This window comes from Ruditapes philippinarum, unplaced genomic scaffold (genome assembly GCF_026571515.1).
Source record: "Ruditapes philippinarum isolate M1 unplaced genomic scaffold, ASM2657151v2 ctg140_1_1_1_1, whole genome shotgun sequence".
Lineage (NCBI taxonomy): Eukaryota > Metazoa > Mollusca > Bivalvia > Venerida > Veneridae > Ruditapes > Ruditapes philippinarum.
Window position 1 is genome coordinate 195,657 of NW_026852852.1, and position 20,308 is coordinate 215,964.

At 33.3% G+C, this 20,308-nt stretch overlaps 1 protein-coding gene across 1 annotated transcript; it reads right to left on the reverse strand.

The window, feature by feature from the left end:
* Positions 1-6,717: 6,717 nt before the first annotated feature.
* Positions 6,718-18,977, reverse strand: LOC132726285 (uncharacterized). The gene is made up of 4 exons (XM_060711593.1): positions 18,894-18,977; positions 12,535-13,934; positions 10,293-10,952; positions 6,718-8,185 (listed from the first exon to the last, which is right to left on the reverse strand). The coding sequence occupies exons 2-4, from the start codon at positions 13,927-13,929 to the stop codon at positions 7,454-7,456; spliced, it is 2,787 nt and encodes a 928-aa protein (XP_060567576.1). The 5' UTR covers positions 13,930-13,934; positions 18,894-18,977; the 3' UTR covers positions 6,718-7,453.
* Positions 18,978-20,308: the final 1,331 nt, after the last annotated feature.

Sequence of the window (20,308 nt, forward strand, 5' to 3'; positions counted from 1 at the left end):
ACGACACGCAATTAGTTGCTTCGGATCTACGTAAGGTGGTTTTACATATTTGAAATGTGGGCCACTCTATACAAACATATGATACACACATCAGACTTTGTCGCTGACGGATAACGGGTCAAACTGTGCCTACCCTGTTTCCAGCCATCTGATTTGTTAGCAGTTTTAAATGTATTGAAGATACATCTGTAATAACAATCATTCTGGGGTGCCGTCTCTGTGGTTCTTATTTGCTTATGGATCATATCTTCCACAAAGTATAAATATGTTTCTAAATATATATTCCATTCCATATTTATTAAAATGTTCAAAAAAGATATAAATAAGTTGTAATTGCATATCAAGGCTGATAAAAAGCGTTAGTACGAAAAGATCGCATATAAAAAGTATTGACCAAGAGCGTTGCCAAGCAATCTATGATTACTAAACAATTAGACGGTCCTATTTCGACAAAACACCAGGTAAACCTTACTTTTTAAAACTACTTATATGATTTGAATAAGCAATACCTAAACATGATAAAATTGGTAATAAATCACATTTAATATAATTAGATTCCCAGGTTGTTTAGCAAAGAAATGTATACACGGTGTTCGACTATTCGCCGATGCTGAAAATTTATTAGTATTTATTTGAATGAAAATACATAAATCTTTTCAACTTCGAAAAGAACAAAAAGAAGTTTATCAAAAAAGGGCCACACTCAGCGATACTCGCGAGATAGTATTAACGTCCATTTGCAAAAATAGTTTATTTTTGTAGATATCTTTCATAGTGAATATTGAGATTTAATTTGTTTGTTTTGTTGGGTTTTTAGTCTTACCGATATAGTAAAAGTCACTGAACAGTACCTATATAGACGCTTGACAGAAATCATGATCACAAGTAGAATGATATTGCTTTTTTTCTGCAATTCTAACATTTATCATTCATAATCGTAAAAATTCGGTGTAAGGTAACGAATTAGCCGGATTAGTGCATTTCGGCAGGTGAAATACTCAATATATTAGCAATTAATCGTTGTACCGACAGGTCCGGTATATACCGGAATACGATATATAAGTATGGTGCTCCAGCATTTTTTTATTCTCTTTTTTTGTATAGCGACTATCTAGCTTTGCTGGTGGGGGAAAACCTTAGGTGCCCACTTCGTGTATTATTTCAGACGTGAGTGTGTACCTGAATCACCGACGTTCCGCAAGCTAAGTGGATTGCTTCCTCGAATGAGAGTCCAAAGTGATTTAAAGTCGGCAACTTTAACCAATGCAATGAGACTTGGACACAAGAAATGGCGGGAAAGATGTGCAAAAAGTTGAAAATGTTAAAAGAAAAAATTGAAAAGTATGAATCAAACAGAATCTGCAATATTTTCAATTTTGTCGTTTTTGGTGTTCTTTAGGGATTCTGATTTTCTCTATTTTATTACCACGTTAGTGTTATTTGTGCCGTGAGGAGGCCGTAAAAGTACATATAATCAAAGATGTAATAAAAATGTTGACTTCTGCATAAGCAGGTGCTAGGGGGCATAGACGGTAACTTGCATTTTCCAGTATCCTCAATCAAACCGAGCCTGCAGCATTTTCAGTTTTGTCGTTTAGTGCGTTCTTTAGAGATTCTGTGTTTCTCTTTTTCGATATAAAAAGCGCATTATCTTTAATTTCACATTCCCACGTCATGTTTGAAATAGCTTTTAATCACATAACAACTTCATATTTTAAACAGACTTGCCACAATATCTTTAAATTCACATGGTCACATAAACTTTTAAATCACATTACCATATTAACGTTTGAATTACAGTATAAAATCAGCAGATCATCACCATTTTAAAGACCAAAATTTTGATTGTTTTTAGAGGTGTTTGACTAGTGGAGTTAACGCGTCTTCCTTTGAAAAGAATTGGTAACGAGGTACTTGTCTTATTGAGTGTCGCGCGACACCGGGTACACTGTATTTAGTATACAATAGTGTTAATTAAAAACATTTGCCATCTTATGTTTTTGTTTGTTTATCATCATTATTATTATTTTATTATTATTTATTTATTTATTTATTTATTTATTTATTTATTTATTTATTTAAATGATGATGTTTTATATCAATTTTTAGCTATATCATCTACTAAATTTCCACAATGTCATGGTGCTCGAATATAAGTCAGTTTACTGATTTACGACACAATCTAATCATAAAACGTCGACAAGCATGGTGTCAAAATAAACCAGTGTTATTTCGGTTTTTTGCAATTGATTTTAAAAATAAAAATAGAACATCGCCAATTCCGGTAATTGGCCCTTTGCACCAGCATGAAGCCTTACCAGTTTGCACTCACGTGCAGTCGGACGCTGGAGATTGCTTAATCTTTGCAACTTAATTTTTCAAACCCCTTAAAACTTCAGATGGACTGTTCTAAATTCAAAGCAGGGCGAATCCATGTCGAAATTTCAGCGGGTTAAGGGTTTAAGTTAGAAGCAGAAAATCTTAGTGATAGCGAAAGATTTATGAATGTTTGCGCTCCATTAATGATTAAATCTCTACTAATATAATTAGGCTATTTACATCTTAGTCGTAATTCCTGTGGAACTAAGACTATCTATAGTTGATGGGGGATGGACTCGACATTTTACAGCTGCAGAGAACTACAAGTATGCTGATGTAAACATTAATTTTAGTCTTGCGTTAATGAATAACTATTTAATTGATTTAGGTACTTTTAGTTTAAACATATTTTATTGCATTTAATACATGTTTACAAATATAGCATACAAATAAAGTATATATATATCAAAATGCAAATGGGTTGGGCAACAAGTTCTCACAACATTAGATTAAGCCCTTCCCATTTAGGTACTTCATTACGCAGATGTTAACGTGGCTTTATCTATACGAGATAGAATCATATGTCATAATTATTTTGAAATTGGTACATGTACGTAACTATATCGATTTACGTTTTATAATTGTAAAATAGCATCTGAACTCCTGTTTGACATAACTTGTTAAATTCTGTTTAAAGAAAATAACATTTTCTCCTGTTTATGCCATGTCCTTGTTGCTGTTTAAAAAACATGTCCAATGAAGTCAAAATACTACTTTGTTTACATTTTGCTACCTTTATCACATTCAACGCTTTTTTGTTTAGGTCATTTGCACCTCAAGTTGTCCTTAATTAACCAGAGCTATCACTGAATGTGATCAATACCCCCACAAGCAACTTTGACTTTCTAAAAAAATGTGGTCTGAAGAAAAATTTGAACTCAATCTATAATTTATAATCTTTCAATCGTTTACAAAGAATTATTTCAATTAATTGCAATCCCAACAATGGCCTTTTATAAGCTTGCTTAACACCAAATTTTATTATAATATCTCATTTCTAGAGTTTCCACAAAAGGTTGCTTAATATCAAGTTTGATAATAATAACTCATTCTTAAATAATGTTATTGTTCAAAAAACATTTTTTCATTTTTAGCAACACTGCCCTAATGGACCCGGGGCGGGGGGGGGGAAACAATACCAGCCAGTGTTTTCACATAAGCTTGCTATATACCAAGCTTGATTTCAAAATCTAATTCAAAACTATAGTTATTGCCATGGAAACATTTTTTCTACTTTTTGTAACGGATGACTTACCTCGGGCAAAAGTATCCACTTGGACTGATCATATTTATAAGTTTGATACAATATTGATTCCGAAACTTTATGTTATGACAAGGAAACATTTTCATTTTTATTTAGCAACATGACTTGATCTTGCCCAAGGTCAAAACAATACAGCCATGTCTTACATATAGCTTGCTATATACAAAGCTAATTCATATCTAATTAAACACTTATTATTTGGACACTTGTCTAATTCTAACGTTTTATTAACTTGCATATACCAATTGTTCATATTATCATCTAACTCTAGTTATTGATCAAGAACCATTTATTTATTTTCATAACAGTGACTTGACCACAAAGTCTATGCAAAGTAATTCGCGGTCGTTAATAACATGAATCATCGCTATACATTTCACTAACAGTTTATGTCCGGTACATTTTTGTAATTACGAGCAGACCTTGAAGTAACCCCTATGGGGGACTGCCAATTTTAGATGATACCCCAGGTTGGATTCCTTTCATAAACCCAATGATAGATTCTATATTAGTCTCATTCTAAATTCCAGTTATAGTCCGGAAACCGTTTTTCTATATTAAGCAGAAGTGACCTTGACCTTGGCCACAGGGGGTCCAAAAGCAATGCCAACCAGATTCTTCACATATCAAATTTGATTACAATATCTCATAACAAACTCTAGTTATTGTCCGGAAACCATTTTTCTATTTTAAGTAACAGCTAGCGACCTTGACCTTGGCCCCAGGGGGTCCAAAAGCTTTACCAACCAAGGTCTTCGCATAAAGTTTCTATATGTCAGGTTTGATTACAATATGTCATTCCAAACTAAAGTTATCGTCCATGAAACCATGAAGAGACCGATTGACAGACCGACAATCATGAATCCTATATACCCCCGTTAATTTCGTGTGTGGGGTTTCACAGAAGAAGGGAATATGTAGTCATTTTGTAGGCTTAATGTGCCTTTAATAAAGCAACTCCGGATAATGTATATTTTTCCATTTACATCATATTGTACATCATTATTTAGATATGTTTTTTTAATGATAGAGTTGATAAATATCTGGAGATGAATAAAGAGTTAACCCTTACCTTGTAAATATAAACAAGAGCACCTTATACAGTGTTAGTTACGCTCGTCTGTTAACGGCAACTTCTAACCAAAAATATAATCTAAGTGAACAAAGGGGCATAACTCATAAATTAAAGCTTACATACTATTGCCCCTTAACTAACACGATAAGTAGGTTTATGTAGATTTAAAGACATTCTACTGTACTGTTTGTTTATGATAGTGTAAGAGTGACGTTTCATTTTATGTGTACACAAACTTTCTTAACAGTCAAATGAAAAGGTAAAACAGTACATAAAGAATGGAATATAACAATTGCTTTGCACATAAATGGTAAATGCCTGTATGCTGAACTCGGTCAAATCGTCGGTATTGCACCTTACCAAACATTTTGTCACGAGAACTAGTTTGACAAATTGTCCTTTTTTATGCTCCCCGAAGGGTGAGCATGTAGTCGCCGCTTTGTCCGTCCGTCCTTCCGCATTTCTTGTCAGGGACATAACTCTAAAACTAAAAGATTTATCGGCATGAAACTTCGCAGATAGATAGATCTCATTGAGTAGGTTTGCAGTGCACAAGAACCGTAACTCTGTCGTGCTTTTTTAATTTTGCCCTTTGTTTATTTTTACACTTTGAACATTGTCCGGGACATAACTCTAAAAGTATAAGAGATATCAACATGAAACTTTGTAGGTAGATAGATCTCATTGAGTAGAAGTGCATTGTTAAAGAACCATAACTCTGTCTTGCCTAATTTTGGAGTTATTGCCCTTTGTTCATTTTGACACTTTGAACTTTGTCCGGGACATTACTCTAAAATTATAAGAGATATCAACATGAAACTTTGTAGGTAGATAGGTCTCATTGGGTAGAAGTGCAGTGCTAAAGAACCATAACTCTGCCTTGCCTTATTTTGAAGTTATTGCCCTTTGTTTATTTTTACTTTTTGACTTTTGTCCGGGACATAACTCTAAAACTATTAGAGATATCAACATGAAACTTTGTAGGTAGATAGATCTCATTGGATAGAACTGCAATGCTAAAGAACCTAAACACAGCCTTGTCTAATTTTGGAGTTATTGCCCTTTGTTCATTTTTACACTTTGAATTTTATCCTGGACATAACTTTGAAACTATCTGAGATATCATCACGAAACTTAATAGATACATGTAGATAGATCTCATTGAATAGAAGTGCAGTGCAGTCGTAAATGACGTCACGTTGTATTATTATTTGGTGAGCTTTTCATTCAATATTAGGTTAAATGTCTTTTTAAAACGTTTCTTTGCATGTAATAAAAAGAAAATTTGTTTAGTTTAGTGTAAAATTGTAATATATTTCACTTTGTTAACACCAAAAGTTCATATTTCACTCGTGGCTGTGCCCTTTTGGTGCTCACTTGGTGAAATGTATTCCGATCTTACACTGAACTAAACAAATATCCTCTATGTAATCAAATGTAATGCAATGTTATTTTATAATTTAAAATAAGACACATGATCACTTGAAATATGCAAAAAATATACAAAAGATAAAGCAGGTATATAATCCTTACAGGCGAAAAAACTTTTAAGATTCCAATTTTTCAAAAAATGTACAGCGTTACGCCGACAGGTGGAATAATTATAACCTCTTAATTTGTAAGATATTTGCTTGGCTAGAAATAACTTGTACAATAACAATATGCTAAAATCATAACGGTTTTACAACGTAATAGTGGACCACTCTATTATTATTATTCTAAATGAGCAGTTCCCAAGCAATTTTGAGAAAAAAAAAATATGCTAAAAAAGGGCATGCCTAAAAATATAGCTTTTAGATAAATGCCCACTGTCTTACACAATAAACAAGTATTTCACGTTTCGCGTTAATACCTCTTAAACTGTTTGAATAATGTCCTTCAATAAAGTTTTTGCACGACGATCAGGATAACGACGACGACGTCACAGCCATCATATCAGTTGTTTAATGTTATATTTTCTCCTTCGAAACGCATCAGTTTTAATTGGACTTGTTCATCTTTCAATCTGAACAAATCCATTTATCATTTTAAGGGGGAAATTTCAAAATATCTGTACTCACTGTCTGAATAAAGAACAGTGAAAATCATGAACATTAGCGGCACAATTGTGCGGAGTATCAAAGTACAGTGATCCCCAGAAATCATGACAATCGATCTACATGTATAACTTTAAAAAGAATAATGACCCCCAGTCACGTGAGGTCATTTTTTTCACAAGAGAGGTCACCATAATATACCAGAAATTGAACAAAAATGAAGAAAATAGAAACATAAAAATTTCCTTGTCAAGTCAAATCACGAACGATTAATATAAAGCTCAAATGCAGCAGCTGTTATTGGAATGACCTTTACAGAGGATTTTGTTTTCTCATTTGGTATATGGACTGTGTTTGATGAATTTAATAGAAAAGCTAGCAAACAAATTTATTTCTTGTCGTTCCAGAAAGTCGAAAATCATTATAGTTGAAAATCGATTACGCTTAAACAATTCAAAGAGTATTTTTAACAACAATTCATAAAAATTATGGAAAGGAAGATCCCTCAACCAAATAGTTGAACATTGCAGACTAGATGTATTGAGCCTATTAGTGAGAGATAATGTACATGTAATGTTTATTATCTCTTAAGCACCCTGGCACCGGTGTCAGCAGTATTTATATCCTAAAACATATGCCGGATCTAATAATATAATCTCACAAACAACATTCTTACATTACAGTAAATGAATATTTTCATCACATTTTCTTATTTTTATTAAACTTTTTTCTTTTTCTTTTTGAACTAGCTCTGGTGCTGCATGGTTTTCCCTTCTCCTTATCGACACTGCCAGTGAGTCTGCCTGCGAGTTCGTGATTGTCAGTTTCAGCCGATTTATTTGATAAATCATCGCCTGCTTTTTCATTATCACGGTTACTGACGTTAGAGACATTCACATTAGAGTTAATTACGTCATCACTATGAGAAGTCATGTGAGTATCCAAATGTTTTTTCCAATAATAAACGGCTCCACAAATTCCACATTTAAATTGCCTTTTACTTTTCGAAGACATTTTATTTTCGTTGGAATCATCAAAATGCACCTTAAGCATATGTCTCTTTAATATATATTTTTCCCAGAACATTCCGTTACAAATCTCACACACAAATTTTTTCGGTGATGATGAATGAACTTTTTCGTGTCGTTCACGTTTGTAGTTATCAAAAAAACTCATATCACAATGCCGGCACTTAAACTTTCTCTCCCTCACCGGTCCATGACGTAACTGGTGTTTTTGTAGATGAGAACTGCGTTTGAACGCAGCTGGACACACCTGACACCTGTAGGGTCTGAAATCTGTGTGAGAATCCATGTGAGTGACTAGATGGTGTTTATGAAGGAAACTTTTTTGACAAATCTCGCAGATAAACTCTTTCGGTTCTGAATGGATCTTCATGTGAGCCAAAACAACATCACGCTTCATGAATTTCTACAAAAAAAAAAGACATAAAAAGTATAAGACAAATGAAAAAAAAAAGAGTTGTCCATAATTAAACACGCTCTATTATTAGTACACACCTGGAAGTAAGGATGATCGTCACTAACAAGTTTCAAAGCACTAGGACATAAAACGGGTGGTACAAAAAAACTCTAAAACCGAATTCTTAGTAAAAAAGGGACATAATTTTGTCAGAGTTTTGTTCTCTTGTCTGGTAGTGGCGACGATGTTCACTTAAAAAAGCAATGCCTCATAGGTTATAGGAAAAAAGTGGTGTTGGTTACAGTTAATCTTGACCAAAATTGTACAACAGACACTAAATATTGTATAAGCTTAAAAGTCCAGCTAAATATTTCTGCGTTCAAACATTATAAACTCAATAAGTGTCAACGAAAAACGACAGTTTGCTGTTCTTATTTATATTATGTGATATATAGAATATTATCTTCGTGTAGACTCAATGCTAAATTTATTGGACTCGTTGAATAAAACAATACATGTTTCGGTAGTATGCTGGCCAGAGGCTCACATGATTTTATTCAACGTATGATTTTATTAAACTCGTTAAAAAATTTAGTATTAAACCTGCACACATTCAATAATCTCTATATATTATATGAAAGAGACAACTGACATGCATGAGTAGAATAAGACATAATTATATGTATCTGCAATAAAATCCAAACAAATGACAGAATTTCTCCCATAAGACTGGAAATACATTCTCTAATGGATGAGTTAGTTTCTTCAATAACATATAATATGTATATCTCAACAATTAGTCATAAATTTTTTTAATTAATTCTAATACAATAATTTCTGCAATTATAAAAGCATTTAACCGAATAAGTTTACTACAATAAATCATAAATCTACCATAACATTCTGTGAATTAGACATAATTTCTGCAGTAATATTGAGGCAACTGAAATAGAGAATTCCAAATATAAGGCATTAGAGAGTCTCAGCAATTAGATATGAGTAAATGAAAGAATTTATTCAATAAAACATAAATGTATAAGTGTTACAAAAATAATGAGATACTTATGTTATTTTTTCACTCCATTATTAGAAAACATAAGCAAGAGAGTGAATATCCTTGAATTAGACATAAATTAATGAGTGAATATCCTTGAATTAGACATAAATTAAAGAGTTAATATCCTTGAATTAGACATAAATGAAAGATATGAAAGATCGAATATCCTTAAATTAATCATAAATAATGAGTGAATATCCTTGAAGTAGGTGAATATCCTTGAAGTAGGCATAAATTAATGAAAGAATATCCTTGAATAAGACATAAATCATTGAATAACTAATCTTAAGAATAGCATAAAAGTTTTTGACAGTGAGAATTTTTATTTTGTAAATAAAATTCTGCATAAAGAATGTAAAAATCAACATGCTTTTAGATTTAGATTTTTGTTTTACTTTTCATGAAAATTACATTTTGTAATATCAAATAGTGTCCCAACAGAGAGATTTAACCTTATACAGGCACACACTACATGTATCATATAACATGTCAAAATATACAGAAGAAGTTAATACTCCAGTAGCTATAGTTGTTAGATTTTAAGTCAAATTAACACTGTAAAGGTCATGATGGTGACTTTCAGCATTACTGTTTGAGGAAGACCACTAGTACCTCTGTGTGCCATATTTCAGACACAGTAGAACCACTGACCATCTGTAAGATAGCTGCATGAAAGAATCCAAAATCCCTGATGGGATTGGAACCTTTAGCTGCTGGTTTGTTTATTTATATGTTTTTTACGCCAACTGAAACACATTGGGGTCATAACCCGGTGGTCTATCTACCTTAACTGCTTTCCTGGACAACTAACCAGTAATTACCAATCTCTCAGCAAGTGACAGACTAATCTATGATCTGAATCAGTAGTGAGAGACAAATGACCATTAAACTCAATGTCCAATATCTATTGTCACAGGGACTATCCCCTCACACTAAGATCAAACCAGAAAGCCCTGGATTTATTAATCAGATGCTCTCCCTTACATTGCCAAGCAGAATGGTACATTTGTGTAGAGTGCAGCTTTAAGAACTATGATTATAAATTACAATATACTTTACCTTTTTACACAAGTAACACATATATTTCACACAGTCTGTATTACGTTTGCACTCATGTGTATGCAAGGTCTTAACATCTGGGAAAGCCACTCTACAAACACCACAAATCTTACTCTTCTTGGAATCCACATGACAAGTTTGAAGGTGTTTATCATAATCTGTGACATTATTGAAAACAGAACAGCACTCTTCACATACGAGGACCTTTACTTCAACAGTGTAAGCTTCAGGATCAACAAATGAATGTGTAGCAGTACCAGGAATTTCATTGTCATTTGGCATTCCATCAGGATCAGTTGTGTTAATTACGATGTCAATATTGTTATCTTGATCTCTTACATCAATTCTGCTGTCTGTTCCACTGTCCCGTAGCATATATCCATCAAAAGGATTGTCAATCTCTGCTTCAGAACTTGCTCTCTTACTAGAATAATCTTTTCTTGTAACTAAAACTTCATTGGGCACTCTACTCCCAGAAAGAGATTTGTTTTGTACCTCATCAGAGCCCAGTCTGACTTTGCCTATTTGTGTTTCCTCAACTGCATATGGTTCAACATTACCTGTTGTGTTGGTTGACATTTCTGTTCTTTTTCTAAGCAGGGAGCTGTTAAAAATTTGTTTCTTTAATAGTGTTTCTGTTTTCTTATCATAGTCTGAAACCTGGAGGAAAAATCAGATTAAACCATTAATAAAGCATCATTATTGACCATTGTTTTAGGTGACTAGGCAAATATTTACATTAATTAATCTCATCAAACTGAAACTATCAGTAAATGTGATGAATACCAAGCAAGGTTGCTTCGTAACTGAGGAAAATACTAGTAACAGAATACCTTGTTAAAGAATTGAAATAGGGTTATGGTTGTGGGCAATTAAAGATAGTTGTGGTTCTTGTATATTTCATTGTGGTTGACCATTGATGAAGTTTTATTGAATTACTCTATAATAAGTCCAGAAAGAGTTACACTTCTTAAGCACTGCACTTCCTCTCAATGCGCTTGACCATTATATAAAGTTGCATTGAATTCTAAACATTAGTTTTTAAGTTATGCACCGACAAGGAAAAAGAACAAAGGGCAAAAACTCTACAAATACTGAAGATGGAGTTATGGTTATTGTACACTGCACTTCCTCTCACTGCCTTGACCATTGTATGAAGTTTCATTAAATTCCAACCATTAATTAAAGTTATGCACTGGACAATAAAAAGTAACAAAGGGCAAAAACTCTTAAATGAGTCAAGAAAGAGTTGACCATTGTATGAAATTGTATCATATTCCAACCATTAGATTTCATGTTATGCTCTGCAACGAGGAAAAGTAACAAAGGGCAATTACTCTATAACTGCTCTGGATAGTGTTATGGTTCATGTGCACTGCATTTCCTCTTATTGTGCTTGACCACTGTACGTAGATGCATTGAATTCAAACCATTAATTTTCAAGTTAAGCACTGGACAAGAAGAAGTATCAAAGGGCAATAACTCTGTAATCTGTCAAAATGGATTTATGGTTCTTGTGCACTGCTCTTCCTCTTAATGTGCTTGACCAGTTTATGAAGTTGTATTGAATTCCAACAGGTAGTTTTCAAATAATGCTCCGACAAGGAAAAGTAACAAAGGGCAATAACTCTGATTAGTCAAAATGGAGTTATGGTTCTTGTGCACTGCACTTCCTCTCAATGTGCTTAATCATTGTATGAAGTTATATTGAATTCCAACCATTAGTCTCAAAGTTATGCTCTCGACAAAAAAAGCCATGGAAAAGTAACAAAGGGCAATAACTCTATAAATTCTCTAGACCGAGTTATGGTTCTTGTGCACTGCACTTCCTCTAATTGTGCTTGACCATTGTATGAAATTGTTTTGAATTCCAACCAGTACTTTTCAAGTTATGCTCTGGACAAGGAAAAGAATCAACAGGAAATAACTCTGTAATTTGTCAAAATGGAGTTATGGTTCTTGTGCACTGCACTTCCTCTTATGTGCTTGACCATTGAAGGTTGCAACATTTACATAACTAAAAGCTTTAACTGATGTTGCAAACATGCACATGATCTAATGACTATCGCATTTTTGTCATAAAATATAAAATTTTATCGAACTAGCCAAAGAATATATTTCAAAGCCTGCCTAAGGCTCCCTTATGAAATTTTTTTAAACTTGTTTAATGAAATGTATTATTACATTTGTATATGGCAACTCCTCTGAGATTCTACATATACAATAAAGTATTATATATTACCTCATTTATGTTGCCAAATGGTCCAGTGTCTTTTAAGCTTCCTGTTTTTGAACCATTACTTGCATCCACTAACTGAACTACAGCTGTAGTCCCTGATGTTGGTCCTTTCTTTGATACCTTTGTACATTTTATTTTACGTCTGTCCAAAACACCTTTTATTGCTTTCTGTTGATTTATGTTGCCAAATTGTCTACTTTCTTTAAAGCTTCCTGTTTTTGAACATTCACTAACATCAACTATATTAACTACAGGTGTAGTCCCTGATATTTGTCCTTCATTTGGTACCTTTGAAGATTTTATTTTACGTCTATCCAAAACACTTTTTATTGCTTTCTGTTCACATTTATCACTTGTTTTTATGATCAGATTTGTATCAGTGTTTTCTCCAGGAGACATAGTCTTTGCTGTCAGAGATATACTAGTATCTGCATTTGGCTTATGCAATTGAACTAAATCTGTTGGTTTTTGCCTTAGACTTTTCATATTAGGTTTTAATGAACCTGCTTGTAAAATGGTTTTTGTTTTCTCAGCATTGAGATTTACATTCATACCCGATGGTATCTCAACAAAGTTCTTCTGCCCACCTAAATATGCCAAAATAACATTGTGTGAACCACTTCTATTCTGTATTTTATAACATTTAACATGCTTTGAGTTACTTCCTTTTATCACTGATGTCTCAACCATTTGTCCTTTAGATTTAAGATTATCTCTAATTTCATTATAACAAACGTTTATTTCATGATTTGTGTTTCCTTCAACTCTCTTTAATTTTTTACTAGTAGAAAGTTGCTTGTGTAGCAAATTATCTGTTTGTGTTACATTGCATGGATCTTCATTATTTCTTTTCCGTATTGATTGCTGCAAGTCCCAGCCCTCAACACATGGATTCTGCATCACTACAACATTCTTGTTCTTAGATACGTCTTTCACATTGTTTGAATTAACCACCTTTGACCTGTTTACATCTGCATTAAAGCAGTAATCGTGATCATGACATAAATTGTTTCTGCTAGGTATCTTATCATTTAATAAAGTAAATGAATCATTTAACAACCCTTTTCCTACATTTTGAGTTTGATCAAATAAGAAATGCATGAAGTTGCTGTTGTGTAATATTCTTTGATTTTGAGTCCTATCACTTTCTGAATCACGGTCTTCATCGATAACCAGACAATTATTATCATTATCATCGTCTTCATCATCTTCACCTTTATCTCCATCAGGTCCAACATCCACATCATTATAAGTCTTACCACCTTCAGACCCATCATTTCCATCATGAATGTCATTCTGTAAGTGTATAAGTTCTTCTTGAACATCATGATATAGAAAAGCCTCACCAGCTTCTGTTATCATGTCTTTCATTTCCGACTCATCTACAAGTATATCCATCAGCTCTGCAAGAACAATAAAATCATTGAATTCATAAAATATATCATCATAGTAGAACATAATTGTTTATTTGAGATTAAAGTGGTATCATGGACATTTGCTTCCAAGAATATTTCACCCCCTTTAGTCTTAAAATGTATCATCGGACATTCCTACCCATTCCCCTCTCCTAGTTGAAATGTTTGAAAGATGGAAATATTTATTATTAGATATGTTACATGCAGTATTAAAGCAACATGTCTCCAGAGGGTAAAATGAAAACAAGAGCCACAGCTTGGCAGGGAGCACACTCGACTTTTTCTTACTCTTTAGGTACAAACATATTGAAGAAAAAATATTGTCCTAAAGAATACTCCTAGAAAATATATCAGTCTTGAACAAATCATAATTTGAAGTTCATACTTGACATTGACAGTCAAGGTCATTCCTAGGTCAAAGTCACATTTGAATTAATCATCATTGTCAGTTTTGTCATAAGTGTTATTTTGTCCGAGGGTGCACCAAATCCATAAAGAAGTAACAAAGTTTTAACAACTTAAGTAAATTCTAATAATTTGACTTTGACAGTACATGTCAATTTCAGAACAAGGTCATATCAGAATATTTCAAAATGTTGGTTTCATCATATGTGTTCTTTTGTCCAAGCATAAATCAAATCTGTAAATAAACAAGAGGGCCATGATGACCCTGAAATCGCTCACCTGTATATATAGGCCCCCAGGGCAGGGCCAATTTTAACCTAGGGGCTTTTATTTGAACAAACTTGGTAGACACCCATATGAAGATGTTTCATGATAAATATCTAAGCTCTAGCTCTAAGAAGATTTTTTAAGTTTTTACTATACACATATAGGGAAAATCAATGACCCCCAGAGGCGGAGCCAATTTTGACCCAAGGGCTTTTATTTGAACAAACTTGGTAGACACCCATTAGAAGATGTTTCATGCTAAATATCTTAGCTCTAGCTCTTTGGGTTCCTTAAAAGAAGATTTTTAAGGTTTCACTATATGCACGGGCCAATTTTGTCCCCAGGGCTTTAATTTGAACAAACTTGGTAGACACTCACTAGAAGATAATTCATGCTTAATATCTAAACTCTAACTCTTTGGGTTTTTAAACAGAAGATTTTTTATGTTTTTACTATAATAACATATAAGGAAAATCAATGATCCCGGGACGGGGCCAATTTTAACACCAGGGCCCTTATTTGAACAAAAATGGTAGACACCCATTAGAAGATGTTTCATGCTTAATATCTTAGCTCTAGCTGTTAAGGTTTTTTAAACAAAGATTTTTAAGTTTTAACTATATACATAATATATACATAAAGGGAAAAACAATGACCCACTGGGGCGGGGCCAATTTTGACCCCAGGGCTTTTATTTGAACAAACTTGGTAGACACCCACTAGATGATAGAAGATGTTTCAGGCTTGATAGCTAAGCTGTAGCTCTTTGGGTTCTTTAAAAGAAGATTTTTTAAGTTTTTACCATATGCATATAGGGAAAATCAATGACCCCCTGGGGCGGGGCCAATTTTGACCCCAGGGCTTTTATTTGAATAAACTTGGTAGACACCCATTAGAAAATGTTTCATGCTAAATATCTAAGCTCTAGCTCTTTGGGTTCCTTAAAAGAAGATTTTTTAAGGTTTCACTATATGCATATAGGGAAAATCAATGACCCCCTGGGGCAGGGCCAATTTTGACCCCAGGGCTTTTATTTAACAAATTTGGTAGATACTCACTAGCAGATGTTTCATGCCAAATATCTAAGCTCTAGCTCTTTGATTATTTTAAAAGAAGATATCTAAAGTTTTATCTTTCGGTTGCCATGGCAACCAGAGTTCTGCATGGAATTAAATTCTTTGAACACTTTTTAAAGGTCACCACCAAAGGAACATTCCTGTGAAGTTTGGATGAAATTGGCCAAGTGGTTTATTAGGAGATGTCATTTAAAGTAAAAGTTTACGGACGATGGCCGGACGCCAGACGAAAAGCGATCACAAAAGCTCACCCTGTCACTTTGTGACAGGTGAGCTAATAAAAAAAATATAAAGATTTAAGCAAATTTCATTTATTTGACCATGAAGGTCGAAGTCATATCGGAATAATTCAACATGTCTGTTTTGTCATAAGGGTTCTTTTGTCCATGTATAAATCAAATCCCTAAATTAATCACAAAGTTATGGCAATCTATTAGCTAAATTCAATATTTGACCTTGACAGTCAAGGTCATATAAACGTCATGGTCATATCTGAATTACTTTACAGATATGTTTGTTATACCGGTAAGTGTTATTTTGCCTAAATATACATCAAATCAATAAATAAATAATCTTTTTTTTATTGCAGAAAGTGTTGATGTCAAATTAAGGTCAATGTCATAATCAATTAAACCCAAGTATGAAGACAGTCTATTAAGCACTTACACAGTTAAAGCCAATTAGAGCAAAAAACACTGGTATTTATTACAATAATTGGACTTTCAAGTTCTGGGTCATTTACAAGTCAAAAAAATGCAAGAAATTCATTAATTGCAAATTTTGGAAGAAAAAAAGCTGGTGTAAATTCAGACTTTTTGGGGAAAACTGCATGATTTTTAAGAAAACTTCAATTGGGAAGAGGCCTTTTATAAGCCTCTGTTATATAAAGTGAAAAATCATTTAGCACTGACATTTCCATAGATGAAAAAACAAACAAATTGGTTAAGCATTTACAAAGACCATTAAGGATTGTCATATTAAAGTCATTTGACCTGAAAAATGGTTGACTCAGTTGTAGGTTCTTAATTATCATGTGTTAAATTCAAAAAAAATTCAATTATAACAGTAGTGAACTGTCATAAATAACTTTATTATTCAACAAACCTTCATTCACATGAAATTATGTTTACAGGCAGTGTGTGAGGATATAAACTTGTGTAATAGCATTTTGGACTCTTTTGTGATACGTAACATTTTGTACAATAATAACAGTGTATAATAATAAATATTATAAACATACATGCCATAATTTTTGGACAGCTTTCCGGGACACTTTTCATCGCGGCAATAATGGATGTCTAGGCAGTTGTGGAAAAAAGGGGGGGGGGGGGGGGGGGGTGTGAGTCGCTTAATAACGTTATTAAATTAGGACGACTTTCTCCTGAATTTTAATGATAAACAGGTAACTTACTAGTTTTATAAGTGGTCTTTTAGGTCGACATATTTATCATTTTATAGTATTTCTTTATTTCATTTATCATTCCCTAAAAGCAAGTAAGTTGTAAGTTATAAACCCGGTGAATGATGTTCACCCGTTATATCTTAAAGTTGTGATAATTACTACATGTCACGTAATGCAATTCTTCCAGTCATAAAAACAAACACAGCAAGGTGATTTATTTGACACCTTTAATTTTTTATTTGATAGATATATTTACATTGTTTGTAATAATTAGACTTTCGGCAAGTTAGCGATTGATCTAAAAATTAATGATTACCGGGGATTAACGATAATTGTTAAGGGCCGTAAACCATTAATTAACCCGACTATTAAACGCTGCCGAATTCAACAGAGAATGTTAATTGCCGATGCATGAAGAAAGCTATTGCAGAGGGGAATCGACGACAGTCGATAATTGGGGGGGCTGTATATTGTAAACTTGTGTCAACGTTCCTGTGTATTATGTGTACCAGGGTCAGAATATGTTCTTTTACGATCGAGAGGTGAAAGGTGCGAGATTTGATTTAAGAAAATTTATGAAAAATTTTGCCAAAATATCATGATTTTTTTTTCCGGGAATCAAATCGATGCCCGGGACATCTCCGGTTATAAATTATAATTTGAAATTATTTAAAAAATGAAGAATACAAGGGTATTCTCTTGCAATAAGCAGGGAAAGTAATTGATGTAATGTGATTGCAGTGTGATTTTGTTTGAAGTAGGAAATAAATTCACACTTTGTTCCAGGTTAAAAATTATGCCCTTGTCACAAAACATAAAAGGGTGAGGAATGTAGAAAATCCCTAGTCTCTTTATAATTATTTTTTGGTGTAAATTATTTTGTCTATATAATAAATGCTAGTGCACCAAGGGCCTGCTTGCACTATTATCTTCAAAAGTGATGTTTGTTTTAAAACTTTTACTGGAAGTAAAGCAAAATTATGGGTGATAAGTTTGCCTGCTCTTCAACTGAGGTTATTTTGGTTCACTTCCCAATTTTTTTGGAATCAAAAATTAGTACACTCCTGTTCCCTGTACTATAAGTAAAGAAGATGAATCAGTAAAATCTGGTTCCCTGTCTCAATATGGTTTCCATGAAAATTGACATTTGGAACAATATACCGATTATTGGTGCCCATACATCCCCTTTAGTGCCTATAAAACCCCCTCCCCCAAAACAACTATTCTGTGATAACCAAAAGAAAAAGGGATTTTGAAAAAAAAGTTCTCTTACATATTCCTATACCACGAAAAGGTCACCTAGTGGCCATAATGTCGTAATATAGAGCTTTAATTAAATTACTAGGACATGCTGTGGAACAAAAACAATGTCGAGTTCTGTAACAATAGAGGCTTCTTTACTAGAAAAATGTTAACATTCTTCTTCTACCTTATATACAATCTTAAATAACTTGCATAAATGATAATTTTAAACTTAAAAGCAGAACAGTAAGTTTTAGGTTTTGTACTTTCGTTTTCAACAAAATGTCCGATCATCACCGTTATTTTGCAAGAATGAGATTTTAACAAGACGGCGTGTTCGAGTATATACTTTTCATTTATCTCAGATAAGTTGTGTTGTATGGGCACTAAGGTGGAGGGGGGGGGGGGGGGGATGTATGGACTGTCTATAATATACATATTCTTATAAACTGTGACTTTGTCTGTTAGCATTTATGCTAGGAGCGTGTCAATATAGCTCCTGAAGATATTATGATATACCTACAAAACATGAATGTCAATATATTATAAATTTACCGATTACACGGTTGTTTTTCCTTTAAACTTGCGTAACCTTTCACTCAGGATCTCTTCCACGTGCAAATGGCGTACATTATAAAAGGGAGGTAAGTCATGATATTCTTGGAGTGTTTGTAAAGAAGAATAATAGCCGTTGTACCGTACTGTACCGTATAGAAAAAAAAAAACAACCAGGACCACGACTCTTGCTAAAAGACTGAAACTGTGTAGTAAGTGAACTTCTTTGAACTTCTTTAAAGTTTTTCAAATAAGGTATTTGCTATACGTTGTATATATACTGGTGCAGTTTCTTCTTAGGGGTCGTAGCTGAAAACATATTCATGAGCCGTGTCACGACAAAACCAACATAGTGCGTTTGCGACCAGCATGGATCCAGACCAGCCTGCGCATCAGCGCAGTCTGATCAGGATCCATGCTGTTCGCTTACCAACTCTATTACAAGTAGAGAGACTGATAGCGAACCCATTATGTTGGTTTTGTCATGACACGGCTCAATTATTACTTTTCGCTATGACTTTTTAAAGCATAATTGAATTAACAGCAGTGTTTTCGTTTACTGATGGAAATAACTTTTATGTGTTGAAATTCAGAGAAATCTAAACCATAAGAGAGGAAAAAAATATTTTTGTATTATATACACCAATAAACAATGATAGAACATCTAGAAATTTCGTTGATTTGTTTATTTCAACCATATATTAAGCGGGATTTTAATTGTACATGTAGCAATGGGATTGGGTAATTTAGCTCTAGTAGCTATGTAGTTACATGTATTGTAACAATTCACACAGTTATCATCTTAAGACTGAACTCCAAAATTGTTCGTTCTTGAATAAGAAAAAAATAGTAGTTAAAACTGAGAGCAAGGTCCTTTAAATAGAATTCCATGTCCACAGTTATGGCGGAAAGGACAAAAAAAAATCCGACCACTCGAAAAATGTTTTAAATTTCTTTAATTGTACATAAATAAGACGGATTGTTTTTCAAATGTACATATTTTGATAAGTCTTAATACACGAGGGAATAGGACTGGAAGGTTATCCCCTCGATATCATTACTTAATTATTTGGGGCCATAATTATTACTTTTGACCAATCATTTATGTGTCTTAATATCTTTAATAATTTAAATATGTTGAAAGACCTACGAGTATAGACTAGTAAATACTAGAAACAATGAAATCAAAGTTTCTGTTGATGAAAATCGTGTTGCTTTCCTTAATGAGATAGAGACCAGTGGTGTGTAAAGTTATACTTAAGCATAAAAAGCATAAAAGCTGTTCATTTTACCACAAGCACGTGCATTGAAACGCGTTTATAAAACATCATTTGAGTAGTCAGTGGTTAGCAGCAAAAAGATAATGTGATACACCATAAGTAATAAACTTAATCTTTTCTTTATAAAAGTTAGTA